At 61.7% G+C, this 21,709-nt stretch overlaps 1 protein-coding gene across 9 annotated transcripts; it reads right to left on the bottom strand.

Moving 5' to 3' along the window:
- Positions 1 to 1,072: 1,072 nt before the first annotated feature.
- On the bottom strand, positions 1,073 to 21,511 carry PNPLA6 (patatin like domain 6, lysophospholipase). Of its 9 annotated transcripts, none has more exons than XM_051835521.3 (34): positions 21,337 to 21,511; positions 20,353 to 20,421; positions 19,929 to 20,016; positions 19,696 to 19,778; positions 19,417 to 19,514; positions 17,198 to 17,338; positions 16,953 to 17,112; positions 16,673 to 16,753; positions 16,345 to 16,473; positions 16,006 to 16,086; positions 15,765 to 15,927; positions 15,429 to 15,575; positions 15,101 to 15,210; positions 14,841 to 15,008; positions 14,675 to 14,752; positions 10,136 to 10,341; positions 9,753 to 9,884; positions 9,541 to 9,664; positions 9,192 to 9,305; positions 8,915 to 8,990; positions 7,505 to 7,648; positions 7,284 to 7,347; positions 6,855 to 7,023; positions 6,522 to 6,704; positions 6,280 to 6,398; positions 5,961 to 6,117; positions 5,584 to 5,700; positions 5,434 to 5,503; positions 4,962 to 5,078; positions 2,946 to 3,247; positions 2,157 to 2,273; positions 1,884 to 1,980; positions 1,691 to 1,800; positions 1,073 to 1,356 (listed from the first exon to the last, which is right to left on the bottom strand). In XM_051835521.3, exons 2-34 carry the CDS (start codon positions 20,377 to 20,379, stop codon positions 1,282 to 1,284), a joined length of 4,047 nt encoding a protein of 1,348 aa, XP_051691481.1. In that variant the 5' UTR covers positions 20,380 to 20,421; positions 21,337 to 21,511; the 3' UTR covers positions 1,073 to 1,281. The 9 variants fall into 9 exon arrangements, with proteins under 9 accessions (XP_051691481.1, XP_051691483.1, XP_051691485.1 ...); XM_051835523.3 differs by having other exon boundaries at positions 15,429 to 15,512; positions 21,337 to 21,510; XM_051835525.3 differs by having other exon boundaries at positions 7,505 to 7,645; positions 15,429 to 15,512; positions 21,337 to 21,510.
- Between the last annotated feature and the right edge of the window lie 198 nt (positions 21,512 to 21,709).

Raw genomic sequence — 21,709 nt, 5'->3', positions numbered from 1 at the left:
AGCGCAGCCCATGCACACAATGGAGCATCATCCAACCACCAAAAGGAAGCAGATTCTGACGCAGGCTACTGTGTGCATGGAGCGTGAGTATTTCACATGGGGTGAAATATGCCAGGCACAGAAGGTCCACTCACACAAGGTCAGATCCGTAGAGACAGAGCACAGAACGCGACGGAGGGGGTGCCAGGGCTGGGGAGTGAGCGCTTTATGGGGACAGAGTTTCGGCCTGGGAAGATGGGAAAGTTCTGGGGGCGGATGCTGGTGATGAAGGCTGCCGCCACCATAGGAATGCGCTTAATGTTTCTGAGCTGTGCACCAGGGCTATGGTGTATATATTTTATAGTAAAACAGACACAGCCATAAAGAGACGAGATCTTCCAAGGCCCCCCCCTGCCCTCGAGACAGTCCCTTGCACATCTCCACTGAGTCCACATGCAATGGACCAACGGGGGCTCAGGCTCATGTCCCTGAGAAGCAGTGCCCATGAGGGACACACACAGTCCCACCCCGGCTCTGCAGCTGCAGGAACCAAGACTCAGAGAAGTTGAGTGACTTGCTGAGAACTGGCAGAGGCCGGGCTAGGGTCCAGCTCTGGGCAGCCTGGTCCCACAGACTGAACTAACAGCCAGGACCCTGCATGAGAGCCCATGGGCCAGGTCTCAGCACAATGGGGACCCGGCCGTTCTGTGTGAGCTCAGCTGAGCGCACAGTAGGGGCACTGCCTGGGAACCTCCAGAGGGGAATTCTCAAGCCCTGTCCGTGTGCCTTGGGGGAGCAGAATCAGAGTCAGCAGTGCACACAGTAGACACACAGCATGGCACACATGGGCTACTTGTGCACAGTGGGACCAACTGAGGGGCAGAGGGAACCTATCAGGGAAAACGAGGAGCCCCAGAAAAACCCTCGAGCCCCTTGGGGAAGGGCATGTGGTGCTGGGAGGCTCTGCACGGCAGCTGGCACAGGGTGGGGCCACACTTGGGCTGTCACAGTGGGGCGACAGGCGTGCCCCAGCCAACCAGAAGAAAGACAGTGGGGCAAGCCGTCTCCCAAACCCAAAGATGACACAAGGTCATTTCCAAGAGGTCGAAGTTTATTGGGCGGGTGACCTAGTAGGTCAAGGGTCATCAGTGCAGTCGTGCCCCTCCCCTCGGGGCAGGTCAGTCCAGTGTGTGGGCCCCAGGGGGCGGGAGGGCCCAGCGGGGCCCCAGTCATAGCAGCAGCAGCAAGGGGAGCGCCACCCCCAGGCCGGTCCTGGGCGGTGAGGGCTCCCGGCGGAGGTCCTCAGGCATCCGCCGCCGAGCAGGGAGGCTCCACGGGCAGGCAGCGCCGGTGCCGGAGGATGGACTTCTCGTCCTCCTGCGGGGACAAGCCACGCACGCGTCACCCAGCACGGGACGGGGACGCTCCGCACGGTGCACAGCAGCCACGTCCCCCCCCCACCCCGCCAAAGGCCACGCATCACAGGACTGACGCCTCGGCCCCTGACCACGGGCTGTCCCGTTGCCTGGCGCAGCCACGCGGGCCTCGTGCTGTCTGTCTCCTACCGCGCAGGCCTGTGACTGCCGGGGCTCCTGGAGGGGCGGCCCCAAGACACGTGCGCCTGACGTCACCCACCACGCATGGCCGCAGACACGCCCTCCCTCCGGCTCCCGGCCGCGGGGGGCCTGTGGGACCCCGCAGGCGCACTCACTATCTCCGAGGCTGTGCTGGGGCTCGCGCCCTCCGGGGAGCCCCCCTCGTCCCTGGAGCAGTCAGGTCCCGCGTCCTCCTCATACTCGGTCAGGCAGTCCGACTCCTCCCCTGCAGGCAAGGAGCGGCCACGGTGAGGACCCCAGCCCCCCTGGATGCTGCTCAGACACCCCCACCCTGCCCCGGCCCCTCACCGTCGGCGCAGCCGTCAGAGACGTAGCTGGTGGGGGGCTCGATCCGGGACACGATCTCGGCCAGGTCGGTGAAGCCCGAGCTTGGGAAGGCGAGCACCTGGGGTGGGTGTGATGAGGCCCTGGGGGGCTGCAGGGGCTTGGGGTGTCTGTGGGGGGCTCTGAGGGGGGTGCTCTCTGCAGTGAGCGAGGCCCTGCATAACCCAGGACGTGTGGGGACACTCAGAGGGGGGGATCTCTGGACCTCGAGTGGCGCCATGGCAGCCCCTGGCTTACGTCTGCGCGACGGCTCTCATTCAGGTCCGCAGACCGCCGGTCCGTGAGCATCTTCTCAATGACGTCGCCCCGGGTCCAGCCTCCGAACACAGCCTTCCCGTACTGGTAGCCCACGTCCTGCAGGTAGCCAAGGCGTCGGGTTGTGCCTGCCACCCGGCTCTGTGTATCCCCACTCTGTCTGCCCCTTCTCTGGCGCCTCCAACGCCTGAGGCTCTGGGGGGATCTGGCATTTGAGATTAAACTTACTTCACAGTCAGCCGTAAGTAGCATCCTCCTCTACACACCCGGTCTGTGCCTCTGCCAGGCACTACCAATCCACCTCTCCACATCCTTCCCATGCAGTGAGATTTGGAGGCTACACATATGCAGAGCTGTGGAAATTGCCAGCCCCCCCACCCCCACCCCCCACACACCTGCAGCAGGCATCGCTAATCCAGCATGGCAGGCTATCTCAGTGAGCCCAGAAAGGACATCAGACCTTTGAGCTCAGGGTCTGGGGACAGCAGCTACTGATCAGCTTCGGTGACATGGGCTCTGACTCGTTTCACAAGGCCAGTGGCACACGCATGACAAACACACTGCTACATCCCTCTCCCAGACCTGTGGCAGACATTACTAACTGATCGCTGCTGTGATTCCAACCGAAGCAAACTGCTGCCCTGTCCTTGGGGCGGTGTAGCTGGCACACAGCAGGAAACAGCTCATCCACAGCATGTGCAGAGCCCCAGCCCCAGCCCCACCCACTGCAGACATCACCAATCGATAGCCTTCGCCCTGCCCTCCGCTCACGTAGATCTGATCGAACTTCCCGAAGTCCATGGTCTTGAAGCAGTCGATGGGTGGGCGCAGGTACTCGCAGTAGGAGCTGGACTTGACCACCTCCAACTGCCGCACGCAGGACACATAGGCCAGGCGGGACTGGATCTCCGCCATGTCTGGCACCTTCACCTTGTCCGCCCAGGGGTTCAGCCGCTTCCACAGCAGCCACCAGCCAGACAGGCTGTCCCCGTAGGTGCTGAGGTCCGTCTCGTCCTGGCTCCCCACGTCGATGGCGATGACCGTTTTGGCGCCCATGCTGCGAGCGATGTCCGCTGTGGGGCCAGGAGGTCAGTGGGCTGCTGTCCCCCCGGGGCCTGGGGCAGGGATGCGCAGCCCAGTCCCACAAACATGGCCCAGTGAGCAACGAAAAAAAAGCCATGCAAACAACACGCGTTCATACAAACAGCATGGAAGTCAGCGTGGAGGGCTCGGGGCAGAGGGCAGGCGGCGGTCAGGTCCCTGTGCCCCAGGGAGGGTCCCTCAGTGTGTGTGGGTGGACAGCCAGGCCCAGCCCCCGAGGGCACCTTTGTCTCCACCAGACTCTGCACACGGCTCCCTCACAAGCTTCACGGTCGTGTGTGTGTGTGTGTGTGTGTGTGCTCCCCGTGGGAGGCTGTGTGTGTGTGAGAACATGCGTCTCTGCAGACACACAGGGGGCCTGTCTGTTCCTAGACCACTGTTTCCCTGTGGGTCCAAGTCTGCCCGTCCACCTGCAGCTCTCTGAGCACCTGCTCGCGCCTGTGCAGCCGTGGGCAGTGTGTTTGTACAGTCTGCATGCAGCAGCGGCAGGAGTGGGGAAAAATGACCCCAGCTTTGGGGGCCACAGGCTGTGCGCCCCAGAGACTCCACTCTGCCGTTATACTCCAGGACAGCCTCGGACAACAGGCAAAACTGCACCGCATCACGCGTGATTCACAAAGTGAAGTGACTTCTGACCTCCGGCCTCTGGGCCCACGAGGGTGTGTGTCTATTTGGGCACGTGGGCATCCCTGCCTGCTTCCCGTCTGTGCACAGAGTCAGCAGGTGTGAAAGCACGTGGGCCCACACTGTGTGTGCACATGGCTGCATGTGTGACAGTGTCAAGGCGTGTTTGGATACGGTGGTGTGCAGACTTGCTGCTTCACGGAGGTACGTGTGGATCTGTGCATGTGTCTGACTGTGTATGTGCCCCACAAGCATGTGAGACAACACATATGTGTGTATACCCGGTGAGCATACGTTGTGTGGGCCGGCCAGTGGTGCAGTGGGTTAAGCTGCCGCCTGCAATGCCGGCATCCCATGTGGGCACCTGTTCGATTCCCCCTTGCTCCATTTCAGGTCTAGCTCCCTGCTAATGGGCTGAGACCAGCATGGAGCTCCTGGCTCCTGGCTTTGACTTGGCCCAGCCTGGGCTGTTGTGGCCATTTGGGGAGTGAACCAGCAAGTGGAAAAACTCTGTTTCTCCCTGCCTCTAACTCTGCCTTTCAAGTAAAAATAAACAGACAAATCTTTAAAAGAAAAACTTGGGGCCAGCACTGTGGCATAGCGGAGAAAGCAGTAGAAGATGGCCCAAGTCCTTGGGCCTCTGCACCTGTGTGGGAGACCAGGAGGAAGCTCATGGTTCCTGGCTTCAGATTGGCTCAGCTACGGCCACTGAGGCCAATTCGGGAGTGAATCAGCAGATGGAAGACCTCTCTCTCTCTCTTTCTGTCTCTCCTTCTCTGTGCAACTCTTTCAAATAAACAAATTAAAAAAAAAAATTCAAAAGTCTCCTTTTCCTGTGCATGCTCCTCAATGTGTGTGCACGCCTTTGGGTACCTGGACCCACGCTCCTGTCCCTCCTGTGCATGCCCCCATCGGCACAAGTCCAATCACACTCGTACATCCATTCATGCACACGTGTGTGTCTGCAGCCTGGCACAGGACACCCTACGTGTATCCGGCAAGCCTGCTCATGCAGTCTGTGTGCGTGCATGCCGACGCAGGCGCATGCGCAAGGCCACTTGCCTGGCAGGTTATTGGTGTAGCCGCCGTCCATGAGGAGGTGCCCGTCCTTGGGGTCGCACAGTGGGGGCAGGTAGCCCGACAGCGTCATGCTGGCACGCACATACCGCCACAGGGAGCCTGCCCGGTGGGACACACAGACCCGCTCAGATGGTGTGGGCAGGTTGTTCACATAGCACCCGTCCACCAGCAGGTGCCGGTCCTTGGGGTTGCACAGTGCGGGCAGGTAGGGGCAGCGGGAGGCACTAGCCCGGACGTAGCACCACACACAGCCTGTGGGAGGCACCTGATCCCCAAGGATGCATGTATCTGGGGTGTTTAGGGCGTTACTGGGTGATGGTTAGTGGTCAGGCCAGGGTGGATGGTCACTTGTGTTAACAACATCCCAGACACTCAGCTGCCCCCCCAGAACACCCCCACACACTCCCATGAGGCCACACAGGGTGTCCCATGGCCGGGGATGGGGGGCACGCACCATCCTTATGGACACGCATGGCCGAGGCCGTGATGTCTGTGGTCACGTTGAAGTAGGGCAGCCACAGGTCCTGTGGGGACAGGGATGGAGGTCAGGGCGGGGCAGCCCTCCTGCCAGGGGTGTGGGTGCTGTAGGCAGGCGCAGGCGCACCTCAATCTGCTTATCCTGGAAGACGCGGTGCACGCTGCGGTTAAAGGCCGAGCCGGTGAACATGGAGGTGACGGGGTAGGTGAGGTCCAGCACGGGTTCCAGCACCGACGTCATGGCCTACGGGCAAGCAGGCAGCTGGGGTCAAATGGGAGTCACTCGAGGGCAAAGAGTGGGAGCCAGGAGTGACCAGGGACGCTGATGCGGTCAGCCAGAGCCATTAGCTGGGCGGTCACTAAGGGCCAGGGCCCAGGGTCACCAGCAGGAGGTTAGAGACACAGGGTGATCTATGAGGGCCTGGGCAGGGCTCACAGACCCCCCCACAGGTCAAGGTGGAGTCACCCGTGCCCCTCGGGGCGGCGACCCCTCCCCCCGCACACCTTGGCCCACTCCCGAGCCCTCTGCTTGGTTCGGCTGGCGCTGCGCTCCTCTGCATACAGGGCCCCGATGAAGGAGCCAATGGACGTGCCGCCCACCAGGTCCACGGGAACCCCGGCCTCCTCCAACGCCTTCAGCACCCCGATATGCGAGCAGCCCCTGCGGCAAAGAGGGGATCCAGAGTCCCGCCCCAGGGGCTTCCCTGCTGCCACCTTCCCCCCATATCCCTCTCAGCCAGGGCTCAAAGGGTCTCTCCCAGGGAATAAGCCCCATCCCTGGGCACCCTCGCTCCGCCCCCTCCCGGACGCCGCCGCCCCTCACCTGGCCCCGCCCCCGCCCAGCACCAGGGCAATGGTGTTTCCCGTGAGCACGCGCGCCAAGCGGGAGAAGTCGCTGTGCCGGTCCGCACGCCTGGAGAACACCTTCGCGTAGAGCTCGTGCTGGGCTCGGAGAGAGGGAGAGCGCGACCGTGAGGATCCAGTCACAGGGGCGGAGCTCTGCAGCCTTGGGGGAGCGGGGCTGATGGAGGGAAGGGGTGGCCCCGCTCCAAGTCCCGCCCTCACCAGCTTGGCCGGGCTCCTGCGCGAGAAGAGGCGGCGAGGGCAGCGCAGGTGCAGGTGCCCCGAGCACCAGCTGCGCATGTTGAGCCACTCCACGGTGCGCGTGGGGCCCGGGCCCTCCTCCCGGTGCAGCAGGACGAGCTGCTTGAGGGCGCGCACGGCGGTATTCTCCAGCATCTGCTCCAGCTGCGAGAGCGACAGCGGGGTCACCGCCTCCCGTCCACCTCCCTGGCCGCTAGGCCCCATGGCCAGGGACAATGGGTTGGCCGGGGCACGGGAGGGCAGCGAGGGGTCCTGGGGGCTGGGGGGTGGGGTCCCTCTGCGTGGCTTTCAGACCTGGCCCAGAGTGGGTTCCTGGTCCCCCAGGCCCACGATCAGGATACAGTCGGCCTGGCGCAGGCACCGCACAGTCCAGGGCGTCAGCGACGCGTCCGTCTGGTAGAGCACAATGCGGTGTGCGTCCTCCTGTTGGGCCAGCCACCCCGACAGCCGGAATTCTTGGATGCTGGCGGGAAAGGCGCCGCATCATCCTAGGGCCGGCCTGGTGCCGGGTGCCCCCCAGCAACCACACAGATCCACTGCCGGGAGGAGCTCAGGCCCCAGGCCCCAACTTGTACCCCGGAGGGGGACGATTCATCCCAGGGACCCATGAGGGGGGTCGCACGCCCTTTGGCCCAAAGCCTAGGGCTCAAACCCAAATCTGAGAGAATCTCCAGGGAGCTCCAAGCTCCCCTGCTTCCCCCTCCCCCCCAACCCCACACGCACCTATCCAGCGCAGAGGCCCCCAGGCGCGCCCGGATGATGTCACTGTTGAGCAAGAGTGTGGGGCCTAGGGGTGGGTGGGGAGGGTCAGGAGTCAGAGCCAACAGGGTGGGGGACTCTCCCCGAAAAGAAGACCCCTGTGGCCCTCCCACCCCACAGCCCCCCAAGTGTCGTCACTCACCAAGGCCCACCCATGACCACCAACTGCCCTGCCCCCCACTGACCGATGGCTTGCAGGGCGTGTTGCAGCTCCAGAGTGAAGGCCATCATGGGCACTTCAGCACACACGGGCAGGACCGCCACCGTGGCCAGGTTGCTGGCTGGGTTGGTAAGCTCCGAGTGGGGGGGCACTCCCAGCCCCGAGCCTGCTGAGACCCAGGGGGCGAGACGTGCTGTGTAACCCTGGAGAAGAGGGGTCCACTTCCTCCTCCTCCTCTTCCACTTCTGCCCCTCGTCTGCCAGACTGCGGCCCTGTGCCCCAAACAATACACCGGCACGAAGGCCGTGGCTCCATCCTGGCCCCACGCACTGTTAACACTTTCACCTGCCATGAATACCTAGCCACGCAACCTCCACTGTGGCCTGAACTCCCCAGTGGGACCCACTAAACGCCGCTACCACGCCCAATTCACCCGCAGCCCTGGTGTCATCCCCACTCCACTGGGGCCCGGCTCCTGCTGGTTCAATCCTCCCTCCCTGGAACCTCAGGATAAGCTCAGACACCTGTCCTTGGCCCCCAGCTCCTGCACCACATGCTCCTGTCCTCATGCGCCCCCGCCCCAACCCTGGTCCTCATTTCAATAATTCTGTCTTGGAGCGGTGCTGTGGCACAGTAAGCGAAGCCTCTGCTGCTGGTTCGTGTCCCAGCTGCTCCGCTTCTGATCCAGCTCTCTGATGTGGCCTGGGAAAGCAGTGGAAGATGGCCCAAGTGCTTGGGCCCCTGTACCCATATGGGAGACCTGGAAGAAGCTCCTGGCTCCTGGCTTCAGATCGGCCTAGCTCCAGCCATTGTGGCCATCTGGGGGGTGAACCAGCAGATGGAAGCTCTCTCTCTGTCTCTCTGTAACTCTGCCTCTCAAAATAAATAAATAAAAATTTCCGAAAAAATAATTCTGTCCTTTCTGTGCACACAGAGGGGGAGGGGCGGCGGGGTAGAAGCCCCTGGTGCAATCTGGTCGGGCCCCATTTTAGCAGGCCTGGCACGGACTCCCCTCCCTGGTTGATCCTGGCTCACAGAAACCCCAGCGGGGACGGAGGCATCCACACCTTCCAACAGGTAGAGCTCAGAACACCACCCCGAGGGCTCCCTCTGCCGGCGTGTTCTGATTCAGACCCCTCTTTCCCAGTACGTTCCGGATGCGGACCCGTCCCAGCAAGCCCTGACACCCGGAGCGAAGTCGTCACTTTAGACTGGCCCCCTGCCCAACTCTGAACGCACGCTCGAGGTCCAGGACTCCATTACCCAGCATGCACCAGATTTCAGATTCCCACTTCCGGCCTCAAACCCCGCCCAGAACATGTTTCATACTCAGAACTCTGTTTCCTAGCATGCCCTTGGGTACAGCGTTCCTTCTCCCAGCATGCTCTGGGAGCTGGACTACATCCCCCAGAATGCCCTGAGCTCTGTCTCTCACCTGGGAAAGGTCCTTGGAGCTGCTGCAAATTCCCGAGAATTTTCTGGCTCAGCAGATGGATAAGGCGGGTCACCACCTGGGGGTGTCGGAGGCCGGGGATACCATGAACTAGGGGGGTACTGTGCAGGTCCCTCCTTTCCCTCCTCCACCTGGGCGTCTCGGTCCCCGTTACCTGTACCCCACCCCCAACAGCCCCTCCTCCGCCACCCGAAGCCACTCCCCATCCAGTAGGCCCTGCCCCCTCTGGGGTTCCGCCCCTCTCCCACAGCAAGCGCACCTGCGGGTACCGACGTTTGATGTGGCCTAAGGTGCCCTCGGGGAGCTTGGCCAGCTCCGTGTCGCGCACCGCGTGCACCGTCGTGGCTCGCGGCTGCCGGGTCAGCGCCTCCACCTGTGGGGCCGCGTGCATGACGGGGACTGCCCGGAAAGGCAAGGGGAAGCCGACCCTGCGGGCTGAGACGGGGCCCCACCTAGGGACTACCCCACGTCAGCAGTGGGGGTAACCGAGCCTGGCTGCTTGCCACCCGCTAGGACCCCGGGGATAGGGCAAAGGGTGAAGAAGGCACACTGTCGACCCCCTGAGGTCGCGCAGTTAGGAGCTGGAGGGGCGGGGTCGCGGCGCTCACCACGCCGATGAGGTCCCCGCGGCCGTACTCGCCCACCAGCTCCTTCTTGCCGCTCCCGCGCTGGATAACGCTGCGCAGCCGCCCGTTGAGCACGATGTAGGTGCAGTCGGAGCGGTCGCCCTGCCTGGGGTGCGGGGCACGGCGGGGTCAGGCAAGGTCAAAGCCTTGTCCTGGGCAGGGGCTGGGCCGTGCGGTGGGAGCGGGGGCTGCACCTGTACAGTGCGCGTCCCGCCTCCACCGCCGTCCAGTCGATGGCGAAGTCCATCTGGCGCACGAAGGGCGACATCCTCGCGGCCACCGTGTGCGCGGCGCTCAGCACCACACTGGGCTGTGCGCGCATGATCCTGCAGGAGAGGGCGTGCGTGGGCCAGGGACGCCCCAGAACCATAACGCACCTCGCATTCCCCACCCCCAGGGGCAAGAAAGTGGATGGCTTGGGGGTGAAACAGGAGCTCAAAACTAGGGAGGCCACATCTGGGTGCTCCCTTCTTCCTGGGAATGGGGGCAAGGGATGGGTTCTGGGCCTCACCCCCAGCTGAAAGGGGTTGGGGTCTTCCAAGTGGCATTCCCCTCTCAACCTCAGACCCAGCCGTACTCATAGAAGTCGGACTTGGAGATGCGCAGGAAGGTGCAGTCGCGCTGGGCTCGCAGCGTGAAGATGAGGGGCTCGCCAGTGAGCACCGCCAACTGCCCCACCAGCTCCCCCGGCTGCGCCACGAACAGGCACACATCCTCCGCCTTGTCAATCATGCGCTGGTACACGTGCAGGCAGCCCCAGAGCACGAAGTGTAGGCTCACATCCTGTGGGGCACACATCCAGGCTCATGGCCAGGGCCAGGGCACCCCGCCCCTTCCCCAGGTCAGGTCAATCAGCCCCACAGGGAAGATGAGAGGAGGTAGGGTTAAGGCAAAATTAAAAGCGGGGGAGGGGGAGAGAGACTTTGGATAAGGGCCACATACAGTCCTCCCTTGGGGTCCTGGGAGGGGGCGTGGTCAGAACCCCAAGATATCAGAATCTGCAGATTCTCAAGTCTCTTATATGACTCTACGGCTGCTATTTACATTGTATATAATGTAAATGTACACAACATACAATGTATATAACATACACAATGTATATATAGAGTGTATATAATGCTATGTAAACCCATGCTCTTTTTTCTGTATTGTCTAGGGAGTAGTCTGTAGTTTTAGTACAGATGCACCCAACCATCATTGGTCTAATTATGCTTCTGATATTAAGTTGGCTGCATTAGCAGGTGCAGAACCTGTAGGCAGACTGATTTTATACACATATACGTCTATACATATATATGCACTCATGTATATACATATACATGTGTGTGTTGTGTGTGTGTATGCTCATTCAACACCCAGGACAGACACTGCTAATGGGTCACTAAACTCTGAGCCCAGAGTAAGGCCCATCGATTGATTCTTTTCAGCAATCAGCAAGAGGCTGGCAGGGACAAGCTCCTAGGGGGCCTGAGTGAGCTTAAGTCCTTTGTATGTGCCGGGCAATGAGCCAGCCACATGGAAAGTCAGTTGAACTCTTACACTGTGCCAAAGTAGACCAAAGGCATAAATGTAAGAGCTGAAATCCTTAGAAGAAGGATAAATCTTTGTGGCTTTGAAGTTGATGATGGATTCTTAGCCATGCCGCAGGAAAGCACAAGCAACAAAGTTAAAAATTGGGAACTGGATTTCCTCCAATTAAAAATGTTTTGAGTTCAAAGAACACTGTTAAGAAGATAAGCAGTGAGCATTTGGCAAAGCACTTAAGCTACTAGCAATGCCGGCATCCTGCATCAGGGCGCCTGGTTTGAGTCCTGGTTCCTCTGCTTGTGATCCAGCTCCCTGCTAATGCACCCTGGGAAGCAGCAAGTGAGGCTCACGTATGTGGGAGACCAGACTGAGTTCCAGGTTTCTGCCTTTGGCCTGGTCCAGCCCTGGATGCTACGGGCATTTGAGGAGTAGACCAATGGATGGGAGACATCTCCATGTCTGTCTGTCTGTCTCTCATTCTGCCTTTCAGATAGTCTCCTGGCTATAGACCCAAGGGAAAACTTGTGCATAAATATTCTCTTCAGCATTATTCATCATAGCCAGAAGGTGGCACCGCCTCAGATCCCCAGGAGCAGATGAATGGATAAACACAGCATGTCCCGTCCCTGCAAAGGCTCATTCAGCCATGAAGGAATGAGGCACTGATTCATGCATCAGCACGGACGACCTCTGATTGCACTGTGCCCGGGGGTAGAAGCCAGACACCACAGGCCCCAGAGCATACGACTGCATTCCTGTGAAAGCCACAGGCTGAAACCAGAGGAGCAATGGCTTAGAGCTGGGGATGGGACATGGCCGGCAGGAGGCTCTGAGCTTGAGAAATGGGACTTCTTTTCAAAGTGAGGAGAATGATCTAAAAGTGGGGTCAAGGTCACATAACCCTTAGAGTGTACTAAAACCCAGTGGGTGGGCTTATGGCATGCAAGCTGTATCTCAAAAGCACCCGCTGCCCCAACCACGATTCTCTGTTTCTCTCGGGTGTTCCACTTGGATCTCTTGCTTGTTCCCTCTTGTTTCCTGGACATCAGTCTGTTTCTCCCCACCGCAGATGTTTGCACAAGCTGGCCCCTCTGCCTGGAATTAACTTTTCCCTCCTTCCTCCTTAGCTGGCGGTCATGTCCTTAGAGGCTACCCTGCCTGAGCCACACGCATCTCCTCCTTAGCAGCACTGAGCACTTCTGCTTACAAGGATCTGAGAATCTTTCGAGTCACTTCTGTCTAAACTGTGAGCTTCCCAAGGGCAGGGGCCACGCTGGTTTTTCTTGCCTCTTGTCCAGCAGGCAGCACAGGGGCCGGACAAGGCAGAGGCTCAGTAAACAGACAATTCTCTTGTCTCTGGTTAGCCTGACCAGCCACACGCCTCCCCAGTCCACCCCTTTATGAGGAACTGAAACTGCAGATGATGCAAAGATCCTCTCCCTGTCCAACTCATCGGGCGCCAAAGCCCCGCCCAGCAAACCCCTGCACATGCATCCACACATGCCAGAACCTTCTAACACAGAACTCCAGACTGTGCTTGGGATATGCATTGAGAGTCACTGCTAGGAAGCCACCATTGTCAGCACTGCTCAGGGGCTTGAATAAACAGCATTTCCCAAACCTGCCTGACCACAGACCCTTTGTTGTTAACACGGGTTGAGGATCCCTTACCCAGCATGCTTGGAACCGGAAGTGTTTCAGACTTCAGTTTTTGGATTTTGGAATATGTGCATTTAAGAGGACATAACGAGATGTCTTGGGTCTGAGCACCAAGTCTATAACGCGATCCATTAAGGGCTCACAAGTACCGCCTGCACGTGGCCTGGGGTCACTGGATAACAGCATTTCTGGTGCGTGCCTGCGTTTTGGCTGCAGTGTGAGATCAGGTGTGGAATTTTCCACTTGTGGTGCCACGTGGGTGTTCCGAGAGTTTCAGATTTTGGATTTCTGGTTTATGGATGCTCACCCTGTTCCAGATGCTCCCTGAAACACACTCAGGGAGATGGGTGCATGGAGCACAGACCCTCAACCTTAGCATGAAAGACGGTTTGGGCACGCAGTGTCATGGGGCAGTGGGTTCAGCCACCACTTGTAATGCTGGCATCCCATATTAGAGTGCTGGGCTGAGTCCCGGCTGCTCCACTTCTGATCCAGCTTTCTGCTAAGGCGCCTGGGAAAGCAGCAGCAGATGGCCCAAGTACTTGGGTCCCTGCCACCCTTGTGGGAGACCCAGATGGAGTTCCAGGCTGTGAGTCAGCCTGGCCCAACCCTGCCTGTTATGGTCCATTGGGAAGTGAACCCATGTCAGTGTTTCTGTCTCACCCTCTCTCTCTCTGTCACTCTGCCTTTCAAATAAGATGTATTTTCTTAAAAAAAAAAATGGTAATTTGGAGTAGATGGCACAGATGCACTGCCCCGGGCATGGCCGTCTCCCTGGCCTCTGTCCACTCAATGCCAGAAGGGGCTGCCAAGCCACAATGATCAACAAAGTCCAGGCATCACCAAATGTCCCCACGGTGGAAGCAAAGTCACCCCCAGCTGAGGATCAGTGGCCTGAAGTTTCAGGAGGGGAAGCAGAACACAAACGTGATCCCTCACAAAGCCCTAAGGACCCTGAGACCCCTCGAGGGGCAGCAGAGCGGCCTGGCTGGGTTGAGCGGGGGTCTCCCAGGTGAGCGGGTCTGGGTCCCCCGCAGGAGCCACGGCACAGTCATGCTCCTTAGCCTTTCCTCTGAGGGCTCTCAGCAACCAGCAAGGACTCACTCCACTTCCTCTCCAGGAGTGGGCCCACCCCTGCGCTGGGCAGCTCGGGGAAACAGCAGAACCAGCCGACCAAGCGCGAGGCTCGCCTGCCCCAGCCGCCACACAGGCGGGACTGCACCTGCCACCCTGCACCCAACCCCGACCCAGGCTTCTCTCCGAGGCAGGGCTGGGGTCTCGGGGCTCTGCTGGTGTTTGCTGCTGCCTTGGGCAGTCAGCCTGGATCCCGCCACCATGAGCTGCTTATCCTGGCAAGCCTTCCACACCTCAGAACTGTCTCCTCTCACCGCCCCACTGCACAGGTGAGCATGCTCCGAGCTCTCTGGATTACCTGTCCAAGGTCACACAGGAAGTTGGGGCCAACTCTGGAAGTGAACGTTGCTCACTCCAGAAGCCCCTCCCTCTGTGCTTGCCCCTTGGTGGGTCTCAGTTTGTCCACAGGGTGGAGGACTGGTAGGACACAGGTTCCTCCAGCTCCTGGCTGGGTGTTGCCAGGATGCCTGGAAGCCCCGCCTCCGGGCTGTCCCCACAGGCTCCCGGGCTGGACAGATGCACATGGAACAACAGAGGTTGGAAAGGCCAGAAAACAGAAGCTACAGGATGAGCCAGGGCAGGCGAGAGAAATCTAGGAGTTGGGATGAGAGGTTTGGGGGTTGGCAGAGAACAAGGACAGGGATTAAGGGGGTGAGGCGAGGGTCACAGGACCTGAGGGTTCCAAGTTGGAAATCCTGGCATGAGAGGTCTAAACGTGTTGGGGAGGTGTCAGTCACCCAGGCAAAAGAGAGGTCAGGGTCAGGGAGCAGAGGGAGGGACCAGGGGTCAGCCTCACCTGGTCCCCCTGGCGGGCGATGATGGTGCCAGCTTTGGCGTGGTGCAGCAAGACGCGGCTGTTCAGAAGAGAGGGGTCCTGGGGAGACAGTGCGGTGGAGGTGGGCCCAGCCAGGCCTCCTCTACTCTCACTCCGTGCCCCAGCACCCCCTGGCTCTGCCGCCTACCTCAATCCGCATCAGTTTGGCCAGTTCCCGCTTTGCCGCCTCGAAGATGCTGCTTGTCTGGCGGCCCTGGTAGGGCCCAAAGGGGCAGCCGCCGGTGGCCGACTCGTCTTCACAGTAGCTGTACTCACAGGCACCTGCTGGCTGCTCCCGGGGCTCCTGAGTGGGGGTCTGCGGGGGAGGCGGGGGACAGGGCCTGTGACTTCCTAACTCCCTTCCTCAGGGCACTGCTGAGCGGCCCGGGGCTGAGGGCAGAGCCTTACCCGGGCAGGGGCTGCCAGGGGCCCCGCGGAGGCCTCTTCTTGAAGAGACACGGAGATCCGGCCCCGCTCGTAGGCCATGTCGAAGTCGGAGCGGGGCCCGCCCTGCAAGCCTGTGGGCGGGCAGTGAGAGCCACGGCTGGGTGACCGTAGCCACAGGCTGCCTGAGCCCTGCTGGCCCTCCAGATCCTTCTCAACACAGCGGGGAGAGCAGCATCTCACTGAACGCCCACAAGAAGGCACCTGAGGAAGTGCGCTCCGAATTCCCACGTAACGGGTGGTAAGAATCAAGAGCAGCAGGCAGAGCCCCCAGGCCTCCCCGGCTCCAAACCTGAGATGTCCACGGGCATGGAGATACAGCGACTCAGCAGAGGGGCGGAGGGCGCTTCCAGGGACGTGGGCTTCACGGGGTCTCCTGGGGGAGACACATGCTGACTCCGACCGGTCAGGGCTGCTAGGTCCAGAGCTAGGATCGGGGCTGGGGAGCGAAGCGGCCTGGGTAGGGATCAGCGTGGAGTCCCTGGGCACTGGGGATCTAGGGAAAGCCTGCCCACGAGCCCTCAAGGCTGAAGCCAGGAGCTGGGGGGGCTCTGCAGAATGGAGAGAGGGATTGGGTGGGTCTTGGGTGCCTGGGAGCGGGGGGGCCCGGCAGGGTGGCCTCAGGTACCTGCAGGTCCAGGCAGTGGGGCCCCGGTGGGGTCAGCTGGCCGGCTGGGGGTCTCCCTGGGCTCGTCAGCGGCTGAGGCGCTAACCACTCGCTTGGAGCCACGCACGGGGCTGGTACGGGCTGGGAGCCCAGGGCTGGGGAACAGGCGCAGGGGCTGGATCTCCTGGGGACAAGGAGCAGCTTGGGGCAGGTCCCAGGAGCCCCCTCCCGCCCCATCCTCCTGTGCTCGCCCCCAACTCACGTGGCTGAACAGCTCGTTGGTCAGCCCCAGGTAGTTGTGCAGTGCCAGGAAGGTGACTCGCTGCAGCCTCACCATGATGATCTGCAAAGGGGGCGGGGGCAGGGATGGGGGCGGGGTCCACAGGGTGAGGCAGGGCCAGGCCAGAGAGGGTTGGGCAGTGGGCGGGGCCTATGGTGGAGGGGTGGGGCCCAGCTGGAGCCCCACAGCCTGGTGAACTGGGGCGGAGGCGGTTAATGGGAGGAGTCGGCTGCTCAGGACTGATAACAGCACGGGTGACCACAGCTCCAGCGCCCGCTGGCCCCTGGGCTGGGCGGGGGAGGGAGGCAGAAGGCCGCTGACCTGCACCACCCGCACCAAGCTCTCCGGGTACTTGGTGAAGACCGCGGAGAAGGCCTCCACTGGCAGCCGCAGCACCGTGGAGTCCCTGGCGGCCCGGGCGGACACCGTCCGCTGGGGGTGCTGGTGACCCTGGTGGGCAGGAGGAGAGACACGGTCAGGGACAGCCAATGTCCTCACTGCTCCCCCAGTGCTCCCCGGTGCCAGGACCTTCAGGGACCACAGACAGTATGGGGGGCGCAAATCAGAGCCAGGAGCCTGGAGTGACTCCTCTAACCTCGCCTGCCCCGGAAACCCCAAAACCGCCCCCTCGGGGGGCCTGGCCACTCACGGTGATGACATCTAGGATGCTGAGAAGGCTGTTGACACTGTCCCCGGGGACCACTTCCTTCACGACACACTCTTTCCCGTCCTGAGACACACAGGGCCGCTGACCAGTGCCTGCCTGACCACACCGCCGCCCCCAGCCCAAACCCACCCGGCCTCCTGGCCAGCAGGTGCTGCGCCCACCCAAATGCCCAAGCCCACCCACGCCCCTGCCTCCACCTCCGCCCACCGACTGCCCAACAGCAGTGCCTGCCCCCGCCCTCTCCCTGGGGGGACCCACTCACAGGGCCCGGCAGGCAGAGTTCCAGGAGCCCGTCCTGCACCACGTAGATGCTGGCGTCCGGCTGGCCGGGCCGGAAGACGTAGTCGCCCTGGCCCAGCCGCTGGAACACCATGTGCCGGCACAGCTCCAGGAAGAGCGGCTTCTCAAAGTGGCCCAGCACCCTGCCAGGGGGCCAGCGGTCAGGGCAGCCCCCAGCTCTGCGCCCCCCTCCCCCCACCGCCTGCACCCTCTCCCCCCACCACTGACCTGACGTTCTTGAGCATGTAGAGCACCTCGGAGGGCAGGTGGGAGTTGGCCAGGTCCCCCTCGGTCAGGTCAGCCTCCAGCACGGAGGGCGGGGGCTCCTTCCGCTGCAGGGTGGGTGCTTCTTTCTGGATACGAAGAATCCTGGGGACAGGGGGTAGGCAGGGAGGGCACTCAGACAGATCGGAGACCCCTACACGGCTCCTCTCCTGGTGCGCAGAAAGCTGCCAAGACAGGCCTGCCACCTATTTTTATAAATAAAGTTTTATTGTCCCTGGGGCCACATTCATTCACTGGTGTATCTTCCATGGCCACCTTTGTCCTCTAACAGGAGAGTGGAACAGTTATGATGGAGACTCTGTGTGGGCTAATGTTTACTCTCTGACCCTTTCCAGGAAAAAAATGTGCAAAGTGTTGAGGCTATCCCTCTACCACTCACAGGTGTCAGAGATGGACCTTCCAGTTATAATGGCTCCTAAGGTCCAGGCAGACCCCAGAAACAGCACCTCTGTGTGTCCTGGGAGCTCTGACAGTACCCCAGCAGTCACAGACTAGATTCCTGGGCTGCCCTGCCGTGGGTCTGCCTCTGCGGTAGCCCCCCTGACATGGGAGCATCTCTGATATAGCCTCTGCTCGTTGTCAGAGGTCCCTGAGATAGCCCTCGCTGCCAGGTCTCACAGAACCCTGAGATAGTCCCTCAGACGGCCACAGAGATTCCTGAGATGGACCTTGTTACGTGTGGAGAATCCAGATACAGCCCTTCTGCTTCTTGTACAATGGAGGTATCTTCCCCACAGGTCTCAGGGACTGCCAAACAGCCCCTCTGCCAGTACAAAACCCCTGAGATAGACCCTCTGCTGGTACAAGACCCCTGAGATAGATCCTCTGTGAGCACATGACTCCTGAGATAGACCCTCTGCCAGCACAAGACTCCTGAGATAGACCCTCTGCCAGCACAAGAATCCTGACATAGACCTCTACTGTGAGCACAAGACTCCCGAGATAGACCTCTACTGCAGGCAGACTCAAGTCAAGACTCCTGAAACAGAGAAATCCAGCTATAACACCTCTTCTAATCAGGAAGAGCACAGGTTAGCCCTTGCCCTGGTCCCAGAGAGCTCTGAGGAGGCCTCGGCAGCCCTGAGGACATCAGGGTGGCCTCTCAAGGCTGTGCAGTGGCTGGAACCTGGAGTGAGTGTGGAGAGCCTACATGGAGCTTTCCCCTCCAGTGGGAAAACCCACAGCGGTTGATGACCCAGAGCCTGTGATGCGAGGAGACCCTGAGCTCCCAACATGCAGAGACCCCTGGGAGAGCCCCCTTAGAGACCCTGAGATAGCCCTCTGCTGCTAACAGGGCCCCTGTGATGTCCTTCCTGCCCTTCTAGTACCAGAAGATGACTGAGATAGCCCCCGGGGAACAGCCCCTCGTGTGTGAAGAATCCTGGTGAGCTACAACGATGCCTTCTGTGTGTAGGATGACTGAGATAGCCCCCGGGGAACAGCCCCTCGTGTGTGAAGAATCCTGGTGAGCCACAACGATGCCTTCTGCGTGTAGGATGACTGAGATAGCCCCCGGGGAACAGCCCCTCGTGTGTGAAGAATCCTGGTGAGCTACAACATGTAGGATGACTGAGATAGCCCCCGGGGAACAGCCACTCGTGTGTGAAGAATCCTGGTGAGCTACAACATGTAGGATGACTGAGATAGCCCCCGGGGAACAGCCCCTCGTGTGTGAAGAATCCTGGTGAGCTACAACATGTAGGATGACTGAGATAGCCCCTGGGGAACAGCCCCTCGTGTGTGAAGAATCCTGGTGAGCTACAACGATGCCTTCTGCGTGTAGGATGACTGAGACAGCCCCCGGGGAACAGAAGCCAGGATTAACCCCCTGAGCAGGTCATAGAAACTCCCAAGAACTTTCTACTGGAGCATTCTGGAATAAACGCTTTCCTGGGGGGAGACCCCGGGGAGACCCCTAAATCCCTGGCAGGACCTCTGAGGTACTGGCTGGGCAGCCAAGGGCTCACTCCCCCACCCCCGTGGTAGAGAAACCCCGCTGACACAGCTCTTGAGGGACAGGGAGCCAGACGCAGCGCCCCGAGACACCCATGCCTCTGAGGCGCCCGCGGGTTTCGCAGAAGCCGCAGCCCCACAGTCTGGGGGGCGTGGAGCACTGAGCAGACCCCCAGAGCGCCGGGGCGGTACCCGCGGCCCAGTCTTACTTCTTGGCAATGTTGAGCATCTTCAGTTTCTTCTTCATGCGTGGCCGGGAAGTGGTGGAGACAGAGGCGTCCACTAAAGAGGAAGTGGACTGCGACACCTGGGACGATGAAGGTGGGGAGGGGGAAACAGGTCAAAGGTCGAATGCCAACTCAGACGCCGGAGGGGGACGGGGTGGGGGGAGATCCGGGGGCCCGGGGTGGTGTCCACTCTGAGGAGTAAATAGGGAAGGGGCGGGGCCCCAGGGCGGTCAGCGCCGGCCGCAGGGGGCTTGGACTCACCTTCCGCATAATCTTCCGGCCATAGAAAAGCACTTTGTCCCTCTTCCGGAACCGATACCGGGGGCCATCCGGGGCTGGGGTTTCTGGGGATGAAGCGGGGAGGGGGCACTCAGTTCTGCACAGCCTCAGCACGGCCAAGGCCCGGGAAGCCGCGGGCGGACCCCGGCCAGTCCCCCCCGCCGCCTCTGCTCCCCTCCCCTCAGCCTCGCCCGGGAGACCCCCGGGGTCCTCACTCGGCACTCGCAGCCTCCGCACCACCAGCAGGATGAGCACGGCCGTGACCAGCACGGCCACTCCGGCCCCGATCATCACGCCCAGGACCTGCGGGACGAACGGCACAGGCTGCGCCCCGCATATCCGCCCCGCCGAGCCCTCCTCGAGGGCCGGGACTGCGCGGCTCGCGTCCCATGCCACCTCTACCCCCGAGGAGGTCCCGTTCGGCCTCTGACTCGGTGTCCCCATCTGCAGAATGGGCCAGCGCGGCTCCCACCCCCGGGGCGCGACTCTTCCCTGAGACTCGGCGGCCCGCGATGCACGCCGGGAAACGTAGTTCCGCGTGACCGCGCGCAGGTTCGTTCTCGCGAGGCCGCGATGATGCACGCCGAGCATGCCGGGAGTCGTAGTCCCCGAGGCGCCGCACGAACCCCCAACCCTTACCATTCCGGTTTGCAGCGGGGCCTCCATTGGTTGCTTCAGGCTGGGTAGCAGGTCTTGTGTCCTGGCGTCCTGGTAAATCGAGGAGCAGAGAGAACGCGTGGAAATCGCTCATCTGGACCCGCCTCGCCCCTGCCTTGAGCCCCGCCCCTTGGCGCGAGGCCCGACCTCCTGAGCTTGTGCAGCCGGGGCGGCTCCTGCACCTGCCCAGTGCGCAGCTAGAGGGGTGCCGCGGGACCGGAGGGGTGGGGGTGCTCGCCAACAGGCCGGGGCCAGAGGCTGAAGGCGGGTCTCCCGCTTGTCGCCTGGCTCCCATCAAACGCCCCGGCCGTCCAACCCTAGTCCCTGCATCCGCACTGTCCGCAGCTGCCGGCGAAGACCCCGCAGGCCACGGCCACCGCCAGCTGGTGGCTCCCTGCTCGGCCTCTGCAGTCTGCGACGCTGACCAGTCCCGACCCACCGACCTCGGCAGTACCCCTCTTCCACTCCCCACCCCCTGTAGCTGCCAACCCAGGGCCCGAGGGACAGCGGGTCACCCGGCTCCCGACCCACAGAAGCGGCCCTGGGACGCTCGTGATGGGGGTGTGGGGTGGGGCGCCGGAGTGCTGCGGGTTCACCATCGGCCACGCCGTGGTAAAGCTGCAGGGTCTCGGGGGTCTCAGAGCATCGCCGGGGATCAGGAACGACGCTGGCGCCGAGGCCGGGAGGCGTAACCAGGGACGCCGGGATTAGCGGCGGTAGGGGCAGCGGGCACGGGAAAGTTACCGAGAGATTCTGGGGAGCACAGGACTGGGTGGGCAGGGCCCCGGGGTCGTCGGGGCTCCTGGAAGAATCTGGAGAACGCTGGAATTTTATTGGGGGCTTTTAAGGAAGCTGACGGCGTTCCCGGAGCCGCTGATGAATGGAAATCGGGAGCGATCGCTGGGCCCTGGGATGTTACCTGGAAAATTCCTGAACGACCGCTACCCTTCCACCCTCAGGGCGCACCTGGCTACTGGGGTGGCCGCACCTGCGGGGCAGGGCGTGGGGGCTGCAGGGGATCGGCAGAAGACAGGCGCTGGGAGAGCCGAGGCGCGCTAATGCTCCTCGAAGGGACACCCTGTGGAGCCGACGGAAACCCGGACTCGCCCGGGCGCCGCCGCCGCCGCCGCCGGGGTCCGCCCAGCGCCGACACCCCTAGCTGCCGCCCGGCGCCACAGGCGCGGCCCCTTTAAATGACTCGCCGCAGGGCGCGCCACAGCCCCGCCCGCCGCCGTGCTGGGAGGGTCGCACCCCGCGCTCCTAGCTGAGTGTGCGGGCGCCTTAAAGGGGCCGCGGGCCGGCTGCCTCCAGGGCTGCCCCGCCCGCTAGAAAAGAGCAC

Source organism: Oryctolagus cuniculus, chromosome 16, assembly GCF_051225735.1.
Source record: "Oryctolagus cuniculus isolate XC-2025 breed Fujian yellow rabbit chromosome 16, ASM5122573v1, whole genome shotgun sequence".
Taxonomy (NCBI): Eukaryota; Metazoa; Chordata; class Mammalia; order Lagomorpha; family Leporidae; genus Oryctolagus; species Oryctolagus cuniculus.
Note: the sequence above shows the minus strand (reverse complement) of the source record. Positions and strands in the feature narration are given on the sequence as shown.

Coding starts and splice junctions, on each gene's coding strand:
- PNPLA6 (XM_051835517.3), bottom strand. CDS start 20,157: ATGGGGACACCGAGTCAGAGGCCGAACGGGACCTCCTCGGGGGTAGAG. Junction 9,306..9,540: donor GCGGGGACCTCATCGGCGTG/GTGAGCGCCGCG, acceptor GCGGCCCCACAG/GTGGAGGCGCTGACCCGGCA. Junction 1,357..1,690: donor CCAGCACAGCCTCGGAGATA/GTGAGTGCGCCT, acceptor TTGTCCCCGCAG/GAGGACGAGAAGTCCATCCT.